We start from the raw sequence: 20,250 nt of genomic DNA on the forward strand, positions 1-20,250 counted from the left end.
AAAACACTAAGGTAACCTGCCTAAAGGACCACCGACCCATAGCACTCACATCTGTAGCCATGAAGTGCTTTGAAAGGCTGGTCATGGCTCACATCAACACCATTATCCCAGAAACCCTAGACCCACTCATATTGAATTGTTACATTTATATGCACTTTGTTTACATACATTTTTGTTTTATTACCTTAAATGCACATGTGTCTACAGGGAGGAGGTGAGGGCCCTCGGAGTGTGGTGTCAGGACAATAACCTCACACTCAACGTCAACAAAACTAAGGAGATGATTGTGGACTTCAGGAAACAGCAGAGGGAACACCCCCCTATCCACATCGATGGAACAGTAGTGGAGAGGGTAGTAAGTTTTAAGTTCCTCGGCATACACATCACAGACAAACTGAATTGGTCCACTCACACAGACAGCATCGTGAAGAAGGCGCAGCAACGCCTCTTCAACCTCAGGAGGCTGAAGAAATTCGGCTTGTCACCAAAAGCACTCACAAACTTCTACAGATGCACAATCGAGAGCATCCTGGCAGGCTGTATCACCGCCTGGTACGGCAACTGCTCTGCCCACAACCGTAAGGCTCTCCAGAGGGTAGTGAGGTCTGCACAACGTATCACCGGGGGCAAACTACCTGCCCTCCAGGACACCTACACCACCCGATGTTACAGGAAGGCCACAAAGATCATCAAGGACAACACCCACCCGAGCCACTGCCTGTTCACCCCGCTATCATCCAGAAGGCGAGGTCAGTACAGGTGCATCAAAGCTGGGACCGAGAGACTGAAAAACAGCTTCTATCTCAAGGCCATCAGACTGTTAAACAGCAACCACTAACATTGAGTGGCTGCTGCCAACACACTGACTCAACTCCAGCCACTTCAAAAATGGGAATTGATGGGAAAGGATGTAAAATATATCACTAGCCACTTTAAACAATGCTACCTAATATAATGTTTACATACCCTACATTATTCATCTCATATGTATACGTATATACTGTACTCTTATCATCTACTGCATCCTTACGTAATACATGTATCACTAGCCACTTTAACTATGCCACTTTGTTTACATACTCATCTCATATGTATATACTGTACTCGATACCATCTACTGTATCTTGCCTATGCTGCTCTGCACCATCACTCATTCATATCTTTATGTACATATTCTTTATCCCCTTACACTGTGTATAAGAAAATAGTTTTGGAATTGTTAGTTAAATTACTTGTTGGTTATTACTGCATTGTCGGAACTGGAAGCACAAGCATTTCGCTACACTCACATTAACATCTGCTAACCATGTGTATGTGACAAATAAAATTTGATTTGATTTGATTAATAGCATCCTTCTTTTTTACATTTATTTCAATTTGTGGGATGCTGCAATTTTGCAAATTGTTATGTATTTTTCTTTGATATGGTGCAATATTCTATTATGCTGTTCAGATTGTATTCATTTAGAATGGTTAGATTTATACGCACTTTGTTTATATACATTAAAAAGTTATACTTTAAATGCAAATGTTTAATAGCATTCTTTTTCATAACAAACCAATGCATTTTTAAATACATTGTGGTTAAGGTAGAGTATGTTTTCATTTAATAATTTAATTAGAATTGTTTAACACCAATCATAGTCAAACTATCCCAAACTGTTTGACTTCAAAAAATACAAATCATGTTTTTTTTTTTAAAGAGCCGTTTGAGAGCCAAGAGAACGGCTCATTTTGGTGAGCTGAGCCGAACAAGCCGGCTCACTGAAAAGAGCCGGAATACCCGTCACAATCATGCGCTTCTGTCGTCACCGACTACGTACATTTCCCAGCATTCCGTTCCGACTTCCTTTTCCTCCATTTTTCTTACAGTGCAGGTGAGAAATATAAAAAGTCAATTTTCTAAAATCGAAATGTCAACGTTAAGTCTACTTTGGGCATAAATGTACGTCATTTTAACGATAAATATACTTACGCTTGTCATGTAGTCTGGTTTTTGAGTCCGAGAGGGTGTGATGACAAAGATATAACTTGGATAGTTTTACGAAACTAATGGGCAAGCGCCGGACTGCAGGGATGAGGTTAACGAAATGCATCTCTAGTTAGCCTAAGTATTTCAATGTTAATTAGGATACAACAGTATTCCCTTATTTTGTGTGTTGTGATTTAACGGACAATGGCTAGTTAGCGACAGCCATCTAGACCCAATGAGATCTCGTCAATGTCCTAGTCTTTAACGTTTTTGTAGCTAGCTAACGTAAGCTATGTAGTGTTCTAAGTTATCACGTTCACGTCGAGACCATACTACATTACATTTTTTTCTCATTAGGTTTTTCCGTGCCTGGGAATTGACTCAAGATGCCAGGAAGGTGAGTAGCCAATGTTAGCCTAACACTAATGATACTGAGTTGTTTAGGGCTGATCCTATTTGGTTGTTGGTCGAGCATATTTTTCTATGGTGAGCAAGACCCCTGTGATTCTCGCCTGTCTCAGTGGACTAATGCATTGTGGGTGGCACAGGCCATCACCAAGATATGTGGTACTGAAATAGTATAGATTATGTAAAAAAGAATGGTGTAACAATAAATATTATTTTCTAACAAATGCGCTTACCCAAACCGGATGCTTGTGCCAAATTTGATTTTGTCCCCCCACACCAAACGCGATCACAACATGCAGGTTGAAATATCAAAACAATCTCTGAACCAATTATATTAATTTGGGGACAAGTCGAAACCATTCAATTTACGTAAGCTAATTCGTCTTGGGATATAAACGTTATTTTAAAATGAAATGCACCAAATCCTATACACTGACTATTAATCCACACATTAAACAGTCAACCGAATTGTTTCTAGTCAAATCTCCTTCCAGGCATTTTCTTTTGGACATTATATGGCGATTGGCAACTAACTTTCATACGGTGTATGACCACCACTGACCTCCGTTCATCTTTCAGTCACCCACGTGGGTATAACCAATGAGGAGATGGCATGTGCACAAATGCTTCTAAAAGCCAATGAGGAGATGAGAGGCAGGACTTGAAAGCGCGTTCTGCACCACAAATAGAAGCAACCTCTATTTTTGCGTCTGGTAGAGCAAATTTATTTTGCAACACTTACACACGTGCCGCAATCAGTGAGATCAACGTGTAATTGTCTAAGACAATTGAGGACAGTGGAAACTCCAAATTATTTATGTCTATAATCAATAGCCTAATGCTTATTTATTTAACTAGGCAAGTCAGTTAACCTCTTTGGGATATGTGGAGTGTCCCACCTGGCCAAAAGCCAGGGAAAATGCAGAGCGCCAAATTCAAATAAATGACTATAAAAATCTAACTTTCATTAAATCACACATGCAAGATAGCAAATTAAAGCTACACCTGTTGTGAATCCAGCCAACATGTCAGATTTCAAAAAGGCTGGTCCAAATGTCAGTTGTGAAGCTAATAGCAGTGATGCCCAATCCAAGTAGCTCATGGGTGTGCGTTTCAACAGTACTGTGTAACGCCGGTAGGGCAACATCTGAAAAATAGCGCCTACTTGCTAGTGTGTACCCGTGCTCGACCATTCGGCGAAAGCCAACCTCATCCGCGGTAGAGAACGGTTGATTGTCAAAGGCAATGATTTCCATTATCTTGGCGTTAAAGGATTTTGCCTTTGCGTTATCTCGCTGAAATGTTCCTACTTTTTCAAATGACTGCTGCACTTGTTGACTGCTCGATCCACATAGCAGACATTTTTGGCTCGGTTAGGAATGCGATGTTGCGCGTGTCGCGCTATATTTGTCGTGGCGTTATTAGGTCATGGGCCTACGTTTTATAGGTAAGCGCGTCAGCTTTTTGACATTGGTTTTGCCCATCAGCGTGAAACTGGACATCGGACCGATGTTGGCATTTTTTAGCTAATATCGTCCGATTCTGATATGCTTACCAATATATCGTGCATCCCTTAAACAAATCTAAATATATTTGAGATTCTTTAAAGTAGCCACCCTTTGCCTTTGACAGCTTTCCACACTCTTGGCATTCTCTCTACCAGCTTCACCTGGAATGCAATTCCAACAGTCTTGAAGGAGTTCCCACATATGCTGAGCACTTGTTGGTTGCTTTTCCTAACCTCTGCAGTCCAACTCATCCCAAACCAGCTCAGTTGGGCTGAGGTTGGATGATTGAGGCGGCTGGATCCTCTGATGCAGCACTCATCACCCCATGGTCAACAATAAATGCAAATGCGCTACGCCAAATGCTAATAGCACTCGTTAAAACTCAAACGTTCATTAAAATTCACATGCAGGGTAGTCAATTCAAGCTACACTCGTTGTGAATCTAGCCAACGAGTCAGATTTGTAAAATGCTTTTCGGCGAAAGCATGAGTAGCTATTATCTGATAGCAGGCAACACGCCGAAATACCAGAAGGGGACGTAAACAAAGGAATTAGCGTAGCCGGCGCTACACAAAACGCAGAAATAAAATATAAAACATTCATTACCTTTGACGAGATTCTTTGTTGGCACTCCTATATGTCCCATAAACATCACAATTGGGTATTTTTTTTTTTCAATTAAATCGGTCCTTGTGTACCCAAAATGTCAATTTATGAAGACCGTCAGATCCAGTAAAAACACATTTTTTTAAATTAAAAAAGTTGCCTATAAACTTTGACAAAACACTTCAAACTACTTCTGTAATCCAACTTTAGGTATTACTAAACGTTAATAAATGATCAAATTGATCACGGAGCGATCTGTATTCAATAGGCACAAGTTTGGGAAACGTCAACTTTTCCGGTTCCATTGTTTACAGCTGTGGACTTGACAACCGGATGTGGCTATTACTCAGATGACCAACGATTTAGTTGAATCGAAATCACAACACTGGCGACATCGTGTGGAAGCTATAGGAACTGTATTCTCAGCCTTAAGTATTTTTCCTTCCAATAGACAATACATGGACTGGCGGATTGATTTTTTTTCTCCGTCGATTTAGTGACCAGGTTTTCTGGCGATTTTGACCACGGAACTCGTTCTGTTATAGTCACAGACACCATTGAACCAGTTCTAGAAACTTCAGAGTGTTTTCTATGCACACATACTAATCATATGCATATACTATATTCCTGGCATGAGTAGCAGGACGTTGAAATGTTGCACGATTTTTAACAGAATGTTGAAAAAAGTAGTCCGATCTCTAATTAATTAAACAGCCTGGAGGTGTGTCTTGGGTCATTGTCCTGTTGAAAAACAAATGATAGTGCCACTCAGCGTAAGCCAGATTGGATGGTGTATCGCTACAGAATGATGTGGTAGCCATGCTGGTTAATTATACCTCGAATTCTAAATAATTCCATGACAGTTTCACCAGCAAAGCACCCCTATACTGTCATACCACCTCCATGCTTCACGGTGGGAACCACTCATGTGAAGAGAATCTGTTGACCTACTGTCTCAAAAGACACGCCGGTTGGAACCAAAAATCTCAAAATTGGACTCATCAGACAAAAGGACAGATTTCCACCAGTCTAATCAATTACATGTATTTATAAAGTCCTCTACATCAGCAGATGTCACAAAGTGCTATACAGAAACCCTGCCTAAAACCCCTAACAGCAAGCAATGCAGATGTAGAAAAACAGTGGCTAGGGAAGTTCTTCCATAAGAGTACATGGCCACATAAGGCCAGATTGTTCTTCGTCATGTTCATAGCGGGCCAGCAGCATCATATAATAGTGGTAGACAGTCATTGTAAATAAGAATTAGTTCTTAGCGGACTTGCCTAGTTAAACAAGAGAGGGTCTACCTCAGGAGTAAATGTCCATTGCTCGTGTTTCTTGGCCCAAGCAAGTCTCTTCTTGCTGGGTCTTCCTTTCCTGTGGCGGTCCTCATGAGAGCCAGTTTCATCTTAGCGCTTGATGGTTTTTGCGACTGCACTTGAAGAAACGTTCAGAGTTCTTGAAATTTTCCGGATTGACTGACCTTCATGTCTTAAAGTAATGATGGACTGTCATTTGTCTTTGCTTATTTGAGCAATGCTTACCATAATATGGACTTGGTCTTTCACCAGATAGGGTCATCTTCTGTATACCACCCCTACCTTGTCACAACACAACTGATTGGATCAAATGCATTAACCGACTTGACTAGTTTTTTTTTCTCTTTTTTTTCCCACAACTAAGTCAAACTTTTTTTTAAAAACCTTTATTTATTAACTAGGCAAGTCAGTTAAGAGCTAATTCTTATTTTCAATGACGGCCTTGGAACAGTGGGTTAACTGCCTGTTCAGGGGCAGAACGACAGATTTGTCAGCTCGGGGGTTTGAACTTGCAACCTTCCGGTTACTAGTCCAACGCTCTAACCACTAGGCTACCCTGCCGCCCCAAATGTCTAACATAGTTCTGACTTCCCATTTTACCCCCTGAGCAACCAGTAAACATTAGCTTGTTTGTTTCTCATCCTCCGCATCCATTTTGCTGTCGACATTACTGTGTTATAACTAATTTAGTGATATCCCATAATGACAAAGTGAAAACAGGTTTTTAGATATGTTTGCAAATTTATTAATAAAAAAATCTGCCTTGCTTACATAAGTATTCAAACTTGAGACTCTATATTGAGCTCACAGCAAAAAACAGCCATTAAGTCAAAGCAATTGTCCATAGAGTTCCGAGACAGGATTGTGTCGAGGCACAGATCTGGGGAAGAGTACCAAAAAATATTTGCAGCATATAAGGTCCCCAAGAACAGAATGGCCTCCATTATTCTAATTGGAAGAAGTTTAGAACCATCAAAGTACTGAGTAAAAGGCTCTTCCAAGAGCTGGCCGCCCAGCTAAACTGAGCAATCGGGAGAAGGGCCTTGGTCACAGAGGTGACCAAGAACCCGATGGGCACTCTGACTGAGCTCCAGAGTTCGTCTGTGGAGATTGGAGAACCTTCCAGAAGGACAACCATTGTTGCAGCTCTCCACCAATTAGGCCTTTATGGTTGAGTGGCCAGAAGGAAACCGTTTGCCAAACGGCACCTAAAGGACTCTCAGATCACGAGAAACAAGATTCTCTGGTCTGATGAAACCAATACTGGACTCCTTGGCCTGAATGTCAAAAGTTACTTCTGGCGGCACCATCCTTACGGTGAAGCGTGGTGGCAGCAGCTGTGGGGGATGTTTTTCAGGGACTGGGAGATTAGTCGGGATCGAGAGAAAGATGAACAGAGCAAAGTACAGAGATCCTTGATGAAAACCTGCTCATCCCCAGTCAGGGGTCCTAAGGTTCATCTTCCAACAGGACAATGCCCTTAAGAACACAGCCAAGACAACGCTGGAGTGGCTTCAGGACAAGTCTCTGAATGTCCTTGAGTGGCAAAGCTAGAGCCCGGACAGAACATGAACCTGATCGAACATCTCTGGAGAGACCTGAAAATAGCTGTGCAACGACACTCCCCATCCAACCTGACAGAGCTTGAGAGGATCTGCAGAGAAGAATGGGAGAAACTCCCCAAATACAGTTGTGCCAAGCTTGTAGCGTCATACCCAAGAAGACTCAAGGCTGTAATCGCTGCCCAAGGTGCTTTACCAAAGTACTGAGTAAAAGGGTCGGAATACTTATGTAAATGTTATATTTCACATTTCTAAAAAAAAAACTGTTTTTGCTTTGTCATTATGGGGAATTGTGTGTAGATTGAGAGATGGGAAAAATTTATTTAATCCGTTTTAGAATAAGGCTGTAATGTAACAAAGTGGAAAAGGGCAAGGGATCTGAATACTTTCCAAATGCACTGTAGGTCAAGCCCTATTGGTCACGTAAAAGAGCAAGGATTGAGGCAATAAATAATATTTTTTGTAAACCAATTTAAGGATTTCGATAACCAAAGAAACAAACAAAATGGCTTAAATTGTTTTAGCTAAAGCATAGCCAGCGCAATATACACTTGCTGTGGTGCCTTTTAGCTGCAGTAGGGAGGAGAACGAGACAACCTGCGCCAGTCACACAGGCACTCACCTTTTCTTTCTTTTTTAAGTGTGACCATTGGGCTTTTAAGTAATTTGTGTCCATTATCATTAATCAGTGTGCATACACGAAGCTTGTCTGATGCTTTGTTTTTATTTTATTGAAACAGTGTCTGTGTATATATATGTTGAAACATTTAGACCAATCGATTGGTCAATAGCACAGGACAACGACTGTCGACCAAGATTTTTTTGTTGCTACTAGAAATATTTGCGAGTCAGTACTTAGCTTAGTAAGGTAAATGTTTCAAGCAAGTTTATACTTGTTTGATTCTGCTGAGTGTTTAGGGTATATGGTTGACTGACTGCTGACTGGATTACTATGGTTCCAGGATGTGGGACTGATGATACACCGGTTGAGTGCTCTGGTTTATGTATTCTTTTAATATTTCAGACTGTGGAGCAAGGCCATCTTTGCCGGGTACAAGCGCGGCCTAAGGAACCAGCGGGAGCACACCGCCCTGCTGAAGGTGGAGGGAGTGTACACACGGGAGGAGGTTGACTTCTACCTAGGCAAGCGCTGCGCTTACGTCTACAAGGCTAAGAAGTAAGTTTTACATCTTCTGTTTCATTGCGAATTTCAACTAAGGACACGGTAGTTTTTTACCAAAAAGACGGGCTTTTGCGTTTCCACCTCCATGGCCTGCCTCCAGTGCATCACATGGCCTCAGTGGACCTGCTTTGACTTGGGGCTGCTGGTACTTTCAGCTGGCATTTACATAACATTTAAATCGCTATGTACACAGTTTCCCAAAAATAACAGGACCCCAATAGAATTATAGAATGCTGCTGTAGATTACTGAGAATAAGATAAAGCTAATTTTCTCAAATTACAATTACAAGTTAATTTAGTTTTAAAGGGCACAACCTGTTCTTTAATAACAATTTGAGTAAATGTCACTAAATTGCTCACTTAAAATGTACCAAATATATTATACTTGTAATATTTAAATGTAAATAATAATTGTTATAATGTGACCAGAGGACAATATTCATAAACTATTTCAAAACCCACACAAAGTAGGCTATTTGATTAACTGCTATTCTTACTTCTGTAAAAATGCAAACAACTATTCAGAAACTATTTCAAAATGTAGATAACCTCAAATAGATTTAGTATAAACTAGGCCTTACACAATGTTGAAATAGTAGCCTACTTTGGCAACTCAGTGAATATAACTAGTATTAGAGACCGATTTAAAGAGATAAGATACAAAACACAACTGTTCAGAGACTAAAGATTTGTAGGACAAATACATATTTCACACTGTCACTTTGCATTCAGCGTACATGTTATGGAACTTCTGGGAGCATGGCCCCACCCTGCAAAGTGGCACTTAAGACTAGCCAAAGCAAAGGAGGTTTCAACATATCTCGCTCACTCTTTGACATGCGTCCACTCAGGATGCACATCAAACACCCTCTAGCAAGCTTATTTTTAGTTAATTTGTTCTTGTTTTAATTTAGTTCCATGACACAAGACTGATTCTGTTCACTGTCTCCTTCAATCTCATCAGGAACACAGTGACTCCTGGTGGCAAGCCCAACAAGACGCGGGTAATCTGGGGCAAAGTCATGCGTGCTCATGGCAACAGTGGAATGGTGCGGGCCAAGTTCAGCAGTAACCTCCCAGCAAAGGCCATGGGACACAGAGTCAGAGTGGTGAGTTGTACCATCTTCTGCTCTCCGCTGATGATTAGCGCAAGGTTTCTTCCAGACCCAGCAGACAGTCCAGTTTTGTTCTAGCCCTGCACAGCCCTTTTTTTGCACTGTGCTGGGTTTGAGCAAAAACTAATACAGCTCAAAGGAAGTGCTGCGAGCCAACAGTGTAGAATATTTTATCCGACCCTACCCGATTTTAAACTACACAGCTAATCCGTAGACTTTTGATTACTTAATTCAGGTGTGCTTTTTGTAGGGCTTGAACAACAATGTCTAATATCAGAGGTACTTTAGGAATGAATTTAGATATACTTTAACTTTTGTTAGTTCAAGGAACTACCATGTAATTCCAAATCCCCTCTTAAAAAATATTTTTTCAGGGGAAAAGGCCTTCTGTTCATTGGTTTAAACTTTGGATGAAAAGTATGTGACTTTGTTTGCAACATCCATTACAAATAACTTGTAGAATGGCAAAGTGCTTCATTTCCCAAATTTGGTTGGTTTGGCACGTTTTGTTTTTTAACCACCTTTGAGCAGGCAAATCACTTTACTACACTTTACCTGCCCATAGTTGTTTAAAATCACATGATGCAGTCTTGATGTCTTCAGTATCTCTCGATAATGTCATTGTGTAACTTGTTTTCTATCTTTTTGACTATGAAAGATAGAATCCCACTGTTTCCTGCAGCTTATTAACAGTGGCCATGTCCGAATACCCATACCAGCGCAGGGCTCGACATGTTGAAAGAATATAGATTGAAGGCTAAACGCCAGTCATGTTTGAAAAATGTAAGGAGGGTTAATTATCATTAATGTCGAAAAGCTTGATTCATTCAACATACTCGAGGCATGGTTCATTTAGATCAAATGCTCGTGACCAGAGACTGAAGGACAGTGTTTTCCGGCTAATTGCATTTTGGAACATTCTCGCACAGCCAATGTGTGCATTGTTATTCTTATAATATGAAGGATTGTAAACTTGATTAATACTTTAAGATAAACTGTCTAATTTGTTGCATCAGCCTCATTCCTTTTAAAATTTTACATAGTTCTATGAATTTTGTATGTGTCATTCCAGTCTATTTCAAATGTCTTTTTTTTGTTGTCCCAGGGACGACGGAACAACGCTAATTTTGAGCTTGGAGGGAATTTTTTTACGGAATTTTTTTAAGATGGTTTTACTGTGGATCGTTTAGCTATTTGATTTTCAATTTTAGCACCCCTTTAGGTAGCCCAAAATGATTTGATAAAATATTGAATTTGGCTTTTACTACTGTAGTCTATAGAAATGCATTGAATAAAACATTCAGTCAAAAAATAATCTTAGGAACAAGTTTGTTTCTGTCCTATATCTAGGAGATATAAGAAAGCTCAGGATTTTTTAAATGTTATTTCTTTACACTATTTACAACCCTTTTTTGGTTAGGCACAAAACTACCTCAATACTTCCATTTATTATTCTTTTAACTGTAACCTTAAAATGAGTCCCGTGACACTTGTGGGGGTCATAGAGCAAAACTGAGGACACCATTGTGTTTGTGAGTCTCCCATTTTCCATATAGTAGTCATAGTTTTGTAGGCCAAACTGTTCATACAGCATACGTTTTCGTGAAAATGCTTATTTTTAGGACTCCTCAGTCTGACAAACACTGCTTTTGCTCGGCTGCCTTCCACTGCAGATGTGGAAGGCTGCCATAGGCGGATGCGAATTGAGACACAGCCCGCTCAAAGAAACATATCTCTAACTTAAACTGATGGATTTGTTAGTGTTTTTTCGATTGACGCACTGGTCCATCAATCGACTAGGGGTTTTAAAGGGGCAGTTGTATTTTGAGACAGGCTTGAATATGCAAATCCAATAAGCAGAGTGTAGCCTTCATTTTTGTCTGAATTCCTATGTGAAATAGTAGGAAAGTGGTTCCCTGCATTATACAATGATGTAAAAATTGTAATACGGACCATTTTGGGGGGGGTTAGTTAGTGGACAAGTAAAAAAAAAAAACTGTCCTCTGGACAAGTGGCAAAAGTTAATTGTCAAGCCCTGTAAGGGTACTAAATTGTGTGTGTATATATTTTTTATTTATTTTACCTTTATTTAACTAGGCAGATTTTTACCTTGTCAGCTCGAAGATTTGATCTTGCAAACATTCGGTTACTAGTCAAACGCTCTAACCACTAGGCTATCTGCCGCCCCATATGCGCTGCTTATCGGCTGTTGTCAAGGCATGAGAGTCGGTAAAGACTAGTTAATTCTACTACATCAAACGCCAAAACGAGTATGCAGTTGAAGTATATAGTACGCTTGTATGGGTATTCGGACATGTCCAGTGACTGGTTGTGTATGAGGCCAGCTGGGAGGTGCTGGGATAAAAAATAAAGTTTTCAGATGTTGGGGTGGTGCTGTCGATCATACATTTTATGTTGAGAAAGGGTAGGATTTCCCTGAAAGGCACGTCGGTTTCCTTGAAATGTTTCATTGGCAGAGTTACACCATGGGGCACTACTTATTATTGTTGTGGGGAGAAACAACGTACTACTGAAGCTACAAACGCTTTGGGAAACCCACTGCTGAAAAATAAAGGATATGTTTTCCTTTTTTATTTTATTTCACCTTTATTTAACCAGGTAGGCTAGTTCAGAACAAGTTCTCATTTGCAACTGCGACCTTACAAAAGTTAAAGCAAAGAAATCACTAACCTTTTCATTAGGTTTATTTAAATGCTACTTAATGGATTTGTTTTTAGTGATAAGAATGATGTAGGCCCCATTTTAATACTTACCCTCCCCACCTTTCCTACATGACCACTACATATTGGGCAAGTGCTTGGAAAAATATCTGGAAGAGCCAATTTCCTACTCACTGTATTGCTGTGGTTTGTATTGATTTGGTGCCTATGAACTCCACTCACTGCTCTCTCTGCTTTTGTCTTTCAGATGCTGTACCCATCTCGTGTGTAATGTGCTGTTTTTGTGTACATACAATAAACAAGTCAGGTCCACAATTGGTGTTCTGTGTTCTCTTGGCAGTTGGGAGGGTGGGAATCCATCACTGACCTCTACGGTAGCATGGCATGGGGGAGGGGTGAATATATTTTCAAATAATGTTATTTTCAGGGCTTTACAATATTTATTGTTTAGTTAACCTTCATTCTTTCTTGACCAGTCAAGTGTTTTTACACATAAACAAGTTACTGTTGTGCTTCCTGAATAGTGCTGGATTTTGAGGATTAAACTCAAGAAAATTAAGATTGGACAAAGGTATAGGTCAATGTCTTTGTTGGTTTAATCAGGGGAAATCATTTTGCCTTCCTAATACATTTTTCATATGCACAGTTGGGTAACAGGGTCTCAATTCTAAACCTTGGGGATGGCTATTTCATAGTATTAGTTTAAAACCTCATGTTTTAATGCCGGACAGGGTATTCTTTGTCTACAGATCTAAATTCTGTTCCTCAGTGTTTCAAAGCCGGCTATGGTGTCAAAAACATACAAAAATATATTGACAAAACACGGACGTCCAGGATTTGTTATGGGGGTGCCAAGTCTCCATAACTCAAACCTCTACTTTGCGATGACAATTTTACTGAGGTACAGTTAAAATAAGCAAATCTGTAAATTGAAATGAATTTATTAGGCTGTTATCTATGGATTTCACATGACTGGGCAGGGGCGCAGCCATGGATGGGCCTGGGAGGGCATTGGCCCACCCACCTGAGAGACAGGCCCAGCAAATCAGAATGAGTTTTTCCCCACAAGGGTTTTATTACAGACCGAAACACTCCTCCAGTTTCATCAGCTGTCCCGGGTGGCTGGTCTGAAAACCCTGCAGGTGGAGGTCCTGGGCTGGTGTGGTTACATGTGGTCTGTGGATGTGAGGCTGGTTGGAGGTACTGCCAAATGTTCTAAAAGGACATTGGATAAATGGCGTGGGTCGTTTGTAGCGTAGAAATGTGAGATTATGACCTTCCTAATGCTAAATAGACTAGCTAAAGATTTAGTTCATAATGTATTGTGCTGAAAATAAGGTTTCAGTCAAATGGGATATATATTTAACAATTGCAGCCTACCTTTTTTCGATCGCATATAAGACAATGATTTCAAGAGGGAATACTGGGGCTCCCATAGAGCCAACCTGGTTTTAAGAGCGTTTCGTATTCTGTATGTAAATCCGAGACATTTCATTGGATATGGTTGCATAAAACCGGTGGTTACTTAAACCAGAAATGAAAGGAAGATGGGTGGTCAGGGCATGTGTATAAGGTCTGGGTGGATGGGCGTGCGTATAACGCGAACATCTTGCAACCCAAAGGTTGAGAGTTCGAATCTCGTCACAGACAACATTAGCATTTTATGCCATTAGCAACTTTTCAACTACTTTCTACTTTGCAATGACTTAGCATGTTAGCTAACATGTACTCTTTAACCTAACTCCTAAACGTACGCCTAGCTAACTTAAGCCACCAAGCTAGAATTTGTAACATAAACGCTTGGCAAATTTTTTACGTATAATGGGTGATGGACATCCACAAATCAATAAATACCATAACTGAACATATACTAAATGGAGTATCTCGGATTTACATACAGAACAATACGAAATGCTCTGAGGCCAGGTTGGGAGGACATAAGGTGAGTCAAAAGGAACCCAATATAAATGGGCAACATGGTGAATATGACAAATACAACTTTTTAAATAGATTCTAATGACTAAAATTGGCATACTACTCGGTGTTTGTGAATTTACGCTCTTTTGCACTCAAAACGTTGATGCTGTTGAAGGCGTCTTTCCGTGTGCCTTAAATTGTCAAAATAACGGCAAACAGCCTAAGTATGCAGCGCACCAGGACCCAATTTGTACCAAGGAGATCAACCGATGGAAGTTAATTCGCAATCCCGGAATAGAAAAATAAACATTTGTTGAATGAATATTCTACTTCAATGTGCCAATGCAGCATCCAGACCACAGGGGCAGGATGATAGCAGAGCATAAATTACACCTACAATTTCTGTGCTCGCCATCAAGCGCACTTGGGAACTGTAGTCTCCTGGATTGTAGCCACCTCTTCCCGTAAATTATTAGGTATTTTTCTTGAACTACATTTCCGTTACAGTAACACAGCGACTGCATCAAAGAGCAGCTTTATAAATAAATTGTTATTCTGTGGCCACTGATCGGGTTCTGCTGGCTGACAACGAGACGCAGGTATTTGTCAACGAGATTCTCATTTTATTCACTTAAAAAAATATATTTTTAGACGTACAAGATTGTATAATCGGTAGACTTTATATTTTATAGTGACATTTTGCATGCTTACGTTTTATAAAACCTAATCGTTTTGCGCATGGTAGCATAGTCCTGAAAAGGTGGATTGTTAGTTCCGTCAATCGGGTTCTGCCAAAGCGGCCATACATAATTTGATGATTTTAAGATATTTGAGGATGCTTCTTTTGCAACTATGCTCAGGTTGTACAGCTCAGTCCGAAGCGGTGTCGTATGTCACGGGGTTCGTGAAGAACTGGTTGTTTTCCCTTTTATTTTTTTAGGTCGATTTTATAAATAGAAGACAAATTGAAGAATCGTGTGATGACACTATGAAGTTGGTTTACATAATGTCCTCAAATGTATAAATTCAAATGGCCACATCGACATTATAGAATCCTCCGATTATGTCACGTATCCCCCCCACCCTAATACAAATAATAATCCGGAACTTCATGTTCCCTTCTGTTTTTTGTAATATATGGGCAGGGAATCTGACACATGCGTAGCAAGAAAGCTTGGAAATAGACGAGTTTTTCAAAAATACCCCCCTAATCCATGTCGGAAATAGCTGGCCTAAAAACATTTGAGGATAACCCTTCTAGTTTGCAGTTGGCCCCTCTGCAACATCTGTATATATTTGGGACAGTATCAGTGGTAACCGGTACAGCCTCTGCATCACCAGTTATATTGCTTTGCTATCGAAAAAAACATGAGCATTTCTGAGTCATCCATCTCCACTCGCTCACCCCATACCAGGCAGCCTAGAAGGCTCATGGATAGGATGGGATCATCGTTCCTGTCCTTAATTGGAAAATACCCTATTTGATGGTGAGGTGCTGACCATTTCATCAAAAACCTGGCAAATGCAACCAAGCAATCCAACTTAACGTTGTTAATAACAATACTGATTGTCTAATTGTCCATGTTTTCCAAACACAACTCCCCTTGTTCCATATCAATTAGTTGAAAACAAAGCACAGAGTGGAAACACCAGTCAGCTCCTATGTTGGTGAAAGAAGATGAAAGAGCATGATTTGGGAAAGGACTACCTGGTACCTGGGCCTGTGTACCGGGCCGTGCCGAGCAGAGACACTACTTTACCAGGCACAGAGGTCACCCCATACCAGCTGGAGCTCGCCAAGATCCAGGTGAGTCTGTGTGGTGGTAGTTGAATGTTTGTGATGCTCTGTTATCATAATGGCCAGGATGAATTAGATGTTTCTTTCTCTGCACAACTTGTCACTCAGACTGGGAGTGTTTGAGTAATTGCAATAAAATATTGAATACTTTGAAAAGCACATGCTATTTAACTTGTTTGTTTTCTGCATCCAAGTTTAAAGTACCCACTGTCTTGTTTGTGGCATAAGGGTAATGAGCCTGAAGTTGATGTAGTTGAGGTACTGGGAGAGAACTGTAGAATTGTGAAGAGTCAGCTAAACATCTTGCCATTATTCAAATATCCCAAGTGTTGGTGGTTGTCCTAGTCATAACGTAGTCTTTTCTCAAGCTTAGTTCTGTCACAAAAATTCTGTGGCACCTTATTTGACAAAATGATCCATTATTTTATTTCATTATGGCATGTCGTGAACTGTTATTCATATTCATCCTATCTTTCTCTTAAATGTTAATTGTTTAGTGGGGCCAGTGGCTGTTCTCGGCTCTTGGCGGGGTCGTTTTGATGATGATGATGGGGGGGAGAGTGACCCCTTTTGGGGAAAATAAATGTCATCCTGACAAATGCACATGCGGAGTGGACCACTGTGATAAGGACCTGTGTCAGTTCCCCGTTAAAATGGAGGAACAGCTGTTTTGTCGCTCTAAGTGCTCAACCCTTTGTGTTTGGTCATTTTTGTCACCCCCCTCCTCGTTCCCTGTCAGCATTAGTCAGCAGGATAGGAAAGGGGTTTCTCTTACACTTTCATGGTAAATTGTACAAGTTATTTTATATTGTTCCCTGTCCTTTTTTATCTCCATCTCTCTGTCCTCCACCACACTAGATCTCTCGACATACTCACCAGTATATTTTTCGTTGTTCTCTATCTCTAGCAGCCCCTACATCCCCCTGCTGCCTGGCTTAAATTGTTTACATAATTTAGACCCTCCCACTTACAGCCTCACTGGCAGTGGCAGCCAATAGCATGTTTGCTTCCTGTGATGCAGGGGACTACTAGGCACCCTATTGGCTGTGGGTTGGCTGAATGGCTATAATGGCTGTTTGTGCAATGTGTGAGTAGAAACGTGAGCTGTGGGTGATTGGGAAGGGGAGGGCACACGTGCAGAGAAGCGCTTTGATGAAACTGACACGCTATGTGCCACATTCATTCAGGCAGATTTAAATATAGATTTTCACAACAAGGTACAGTTTTTTCATGACAGGGCATTAAATCTGCACATCACTATGAGGTTATTTGAGGTTATTTAAGCTGGGCATGCACCCTCTTTCTATATCCCCTCCTTGGCCTATGTTATCTGATTTAGAGGAGTAGATACTGGGTGGGTATTTCCTTGGCTTCCTCCACCGCTACAACGCAACATTCTTCAACCCTATTCCTGTTTTGTACCATGTGGTTTGAGATGTTTGAATTATTTTCCCAGTCACTATTGTAAAGTGTCTTGGTTTTTTTTCAAAGTGTTATATATACTCACGACTATTCAAAAGTTTGGGGTCATTTAGAAATGTCCTTGTTTTTGAACGAAGAGCAACTTTTTTTGTCCATAAAAATAACATAAAATTGATCAGAAATACAGTGTAGACATTGTTTATGTTGTAAATGACTATTGTAGCTGGAAATGGCTGATATTTAATGGAATATCTACATAGGCGTACAGAGGCCCATTATCAGCAACCATCACTCCTGTGTTCCAACAGCACGTTGTGTAAGCTAATCCAAGTTTATCATTTTAAATTGCTAATTGATCATTAGAAAACCCCTTTGTAATTATGTTAGCACAGCTGAAAACTTCTGATTAAAGAAGCAATAAAACTGGCCTCCTTTAGACAAGTTGAGTATCTGGAGCATCAGCATTTATGGGTACGATTACATGCTCAGAATGGCCAGAAACAAAGACCATTCTTCTGAAACTCAGTCTATTCTTGTTCTGAGAAATTAAAGCTATTCCATGCAAGAAATTGCCAAGAAACTGAAGATCTCATACAATGCTGTGTACTACTCCCTTCACAGAACAGCACAAACTGGCCCTAACCAGAACAGAAAGAGGAGTGGGAGGCCCCGGTGCACAACTGAGCAAGAGGACAATTACATTAGACTATCAAGTTCGAGGAACAGACGCCTCACAAAAGTCCTCAAATGGCAGCTTCATTAAATAGTACCCTCAAAACACCAGTCTCAACGTCAACAGTGAAGATGTGACTCTGGGATGCTGGCCTTAGAGGCAGAGTTCCTCTGTTCAGTGTCTGCTTTTTTGCCCATCTTAATGTTTATTTTTATTGGCCAGTCTGAGAGATGGCTGTTTCTTTGCAACTCTGCCTTGAAGGCCAGCATCTCGGAGTCACCTCTTCACTGTATATGTGTGTGTGTATATATATATATATATATATATATATATATATATATATATATATATATATATATATATATATATATATATATATATATATATATATATATATATTTGTGTGTGTGTGTGTATATGCACACTTTAACTGATTCACATAAAGAAGGGGTGTATTTTTCACACCCACCCATGTTCAATCTGAAAGCCACCACTCACCTATGCTAACTCACTACAAAATGGAGATTGTCTTGTTACAACAGGGTAGGGAGCTGAAGAACACCACGTTCTCTATTAATGAACTATTTCCTCATGAAATAGTGGGGAGACGACGTGCCCTGTGCCCCACTTTCAAAAGGCTCCGAGCAGAGAAGCAGAATTATCGACCACAAGATGAACAATTTTACGTAAACAACCAAAAGTTCAAGGACTCGAAGACTACAACGTGGCTTTGAATGGTAGCTAGCTCCTGCTGAAGGAGTACCCAATACACCTTTTGCACCACATTACAGTTATGGATCCATTTATGTATTAAAATGGTTTTATATACAGTGCCTTGCAAAAGTATTCGGCCCCCTTGAACTTTGCGACCTTTTGCCACATTTCAGGCTTCAAACATAAGATATAAAACTGTATTTTTTTGTGAAGAATCAACAACAAGCGGGACACAATCATGAAGTGGAACGACATTTATTGGATATTTCAAACTTTTTTAACAAATCAAAAACTGAAAAATTGGGCGTGCAAAATTATTCAACCCCTTTACCTTCAGTGCAGCAAACTCTCTCCTGAAGTTCAGTGATCTGATCTCTGAATGATCCAATGTTGACCTAAATGACTAATGATGATAAATGCAATCCACCTGTGTGTAATCAAGTCTCCGTATAAATGCACCTGCACTGTGATAGTCTCAGAGGTCCGTTAAAAGCGCAGAGAGCATCATGAAGAACAAGGAACACACCAGGCAGGTCCGAGATACTGTTGTGAAGAAGTTTAAAGCCGGATTTGGATACAAAAAGATTTCCCAAGCTTTAAACATCCCAAGGAGCACTGTGCAAGCGATAATATTGAAATGGAAGGAGTATCAGACCACTGCAAATCTACCAAGACCTGGCGCCGTCCCTCTAAACCTTCAGCTCATACAAGGAGAAGACTGATCAGAGATGCAGCCAAGAGGCCCATGATCACTCTGGATGAACTGCAGAGATATACAGCTGATGTGGGAGACTCTGTCCATAGGACAACAATCAGTCGTATATTGCACAAATCTGGCCTTTATGGAAGAGTGGCAAGAAGAAAGCCATTTCTTAAAGATATCCATAAAAAGTGTTGTTTAAAGTTTGCAACAAGCCACCTGGGAGATACACCAAATATGTGGAAGAAGGTGCTCTGGTCAGATGAAACCAAAATTGAACTTTTTGGCAACAATGCAAAACGTTATGTTTGGCGTAAAAGCATCACAGCTCATCACCCTGAACACACACCATCCCCACTGTCAAACATGGTGGTGGCAGCATCATGGTTTGGGCCTGCTTTTCTTCAGCAGGGACAGGGAAGATGGTTAAAATTGATGGGAAGTGGATGGAGCCAAATACAGGACCATTCTGGAAGAAAGCCTGATGGAGTCTGCAAAAGACCTGAGACTGGGACGGAGATTTGTCTTCCAACAAGACAATGATGCAAAACATAAAGCAAAATCTACAATGGAATGGTTCAAAAATAAACATATCCAGGTGTTAGAATGGCCAAGTCAAAGTCCAGACCTGAATCCAATCGAGAATCTGTGGAAAGAACTGAAAACTGCTGT

At 40.4% G+C, this 20,250-nt stretch overlaps 2 protein-coding genes across 9 annotated transcripts in view; both read left to right on the plus strand.

The window, feature by feature from the left end:
- The first annotated feature begins 1,804 nt into the window (after positions 1-1,804).
- Positions 1,805-12,669, plus strand: rpl35a (ribosomal protein L35a). 2 transcript variants are annotated; one of them, XM_064984145.1, is made up of 5 exons: positions 1,805-1,877; positions 2,330-2,369; positions 8,400-8,552; positions 9,523-9,667; positions 12,602-12,669. In XM_064984145.1, the coding sequence occupies exons 2-5, from the start codon at positions 2,359-2,361 to the stop codon at positions 12,623-12,625; spliced, it is 333 nt and encodes a 110-aa protein (XP_064840217.1). In that variant the 5' UTR covers positions 1,805-1,877; positions 2,330-2,358; the 3' UTR covers positions 12,626-12,669. The 2 variants fall into 2 exon arrangements, with proteins under 2 accessions (XP_064840217.1, XP_064840218.1); XM_064984146.1 differs by lacking the exon at positions 1,805-1,877 and adding an exon at positions 1,921-1,945.
- Positions 12,670-14,781: 2,112 nt separating this feature from the next.
- abcc5 (ATP-binding cassette, sub-family C (CFTR/MRP), member 5) overlaps positions 14,782-20,250 on the plus strand; it is a 57,334-nt gene continuing 51,865 nt past the window's right edge. For 6 of the 7 annotated variants that reach the window (XM_064984147.1, XM_064984149.1, XM_064984150.1 and 3 more), the window contains exons 1-2: positions 14,782-14,870; positions 15,894-16,078. In XM_064984147.1, the coding sequence (XP_064840219.1) occupies positions 15,950-16,078 (129 nt within the window). In that variant the 5' untranslated portion in view covers positions 14,782-14,870; positions 15,894-15,949. Of the gene's footprint in view, positions 14,871-15,686; positions 15,759-15,893; positions 16,079-20,250 lie in introns of all 7 variants that reach the window. The other variant, XM_064984148.1, reaches the window with a different exon arrangement.

This window comes from Oncorhynchus masou, chromosome 13 (genome assembly GCF_036934945.1).
Source record: "Oncorhynchus masou masou isolate Uvic2021 chromosome 13, UVic_Omas_1.1, whole genome shotgun sequence".
In the NCBI taxonomy this organism is placed as follows: domain Eukaryota; kingdom Metazoa; phylum Chordata; class Actinopteri; order Salmoniformes; family Salmonidae; genus Oncorhynchus; species Oncorhynchus masou.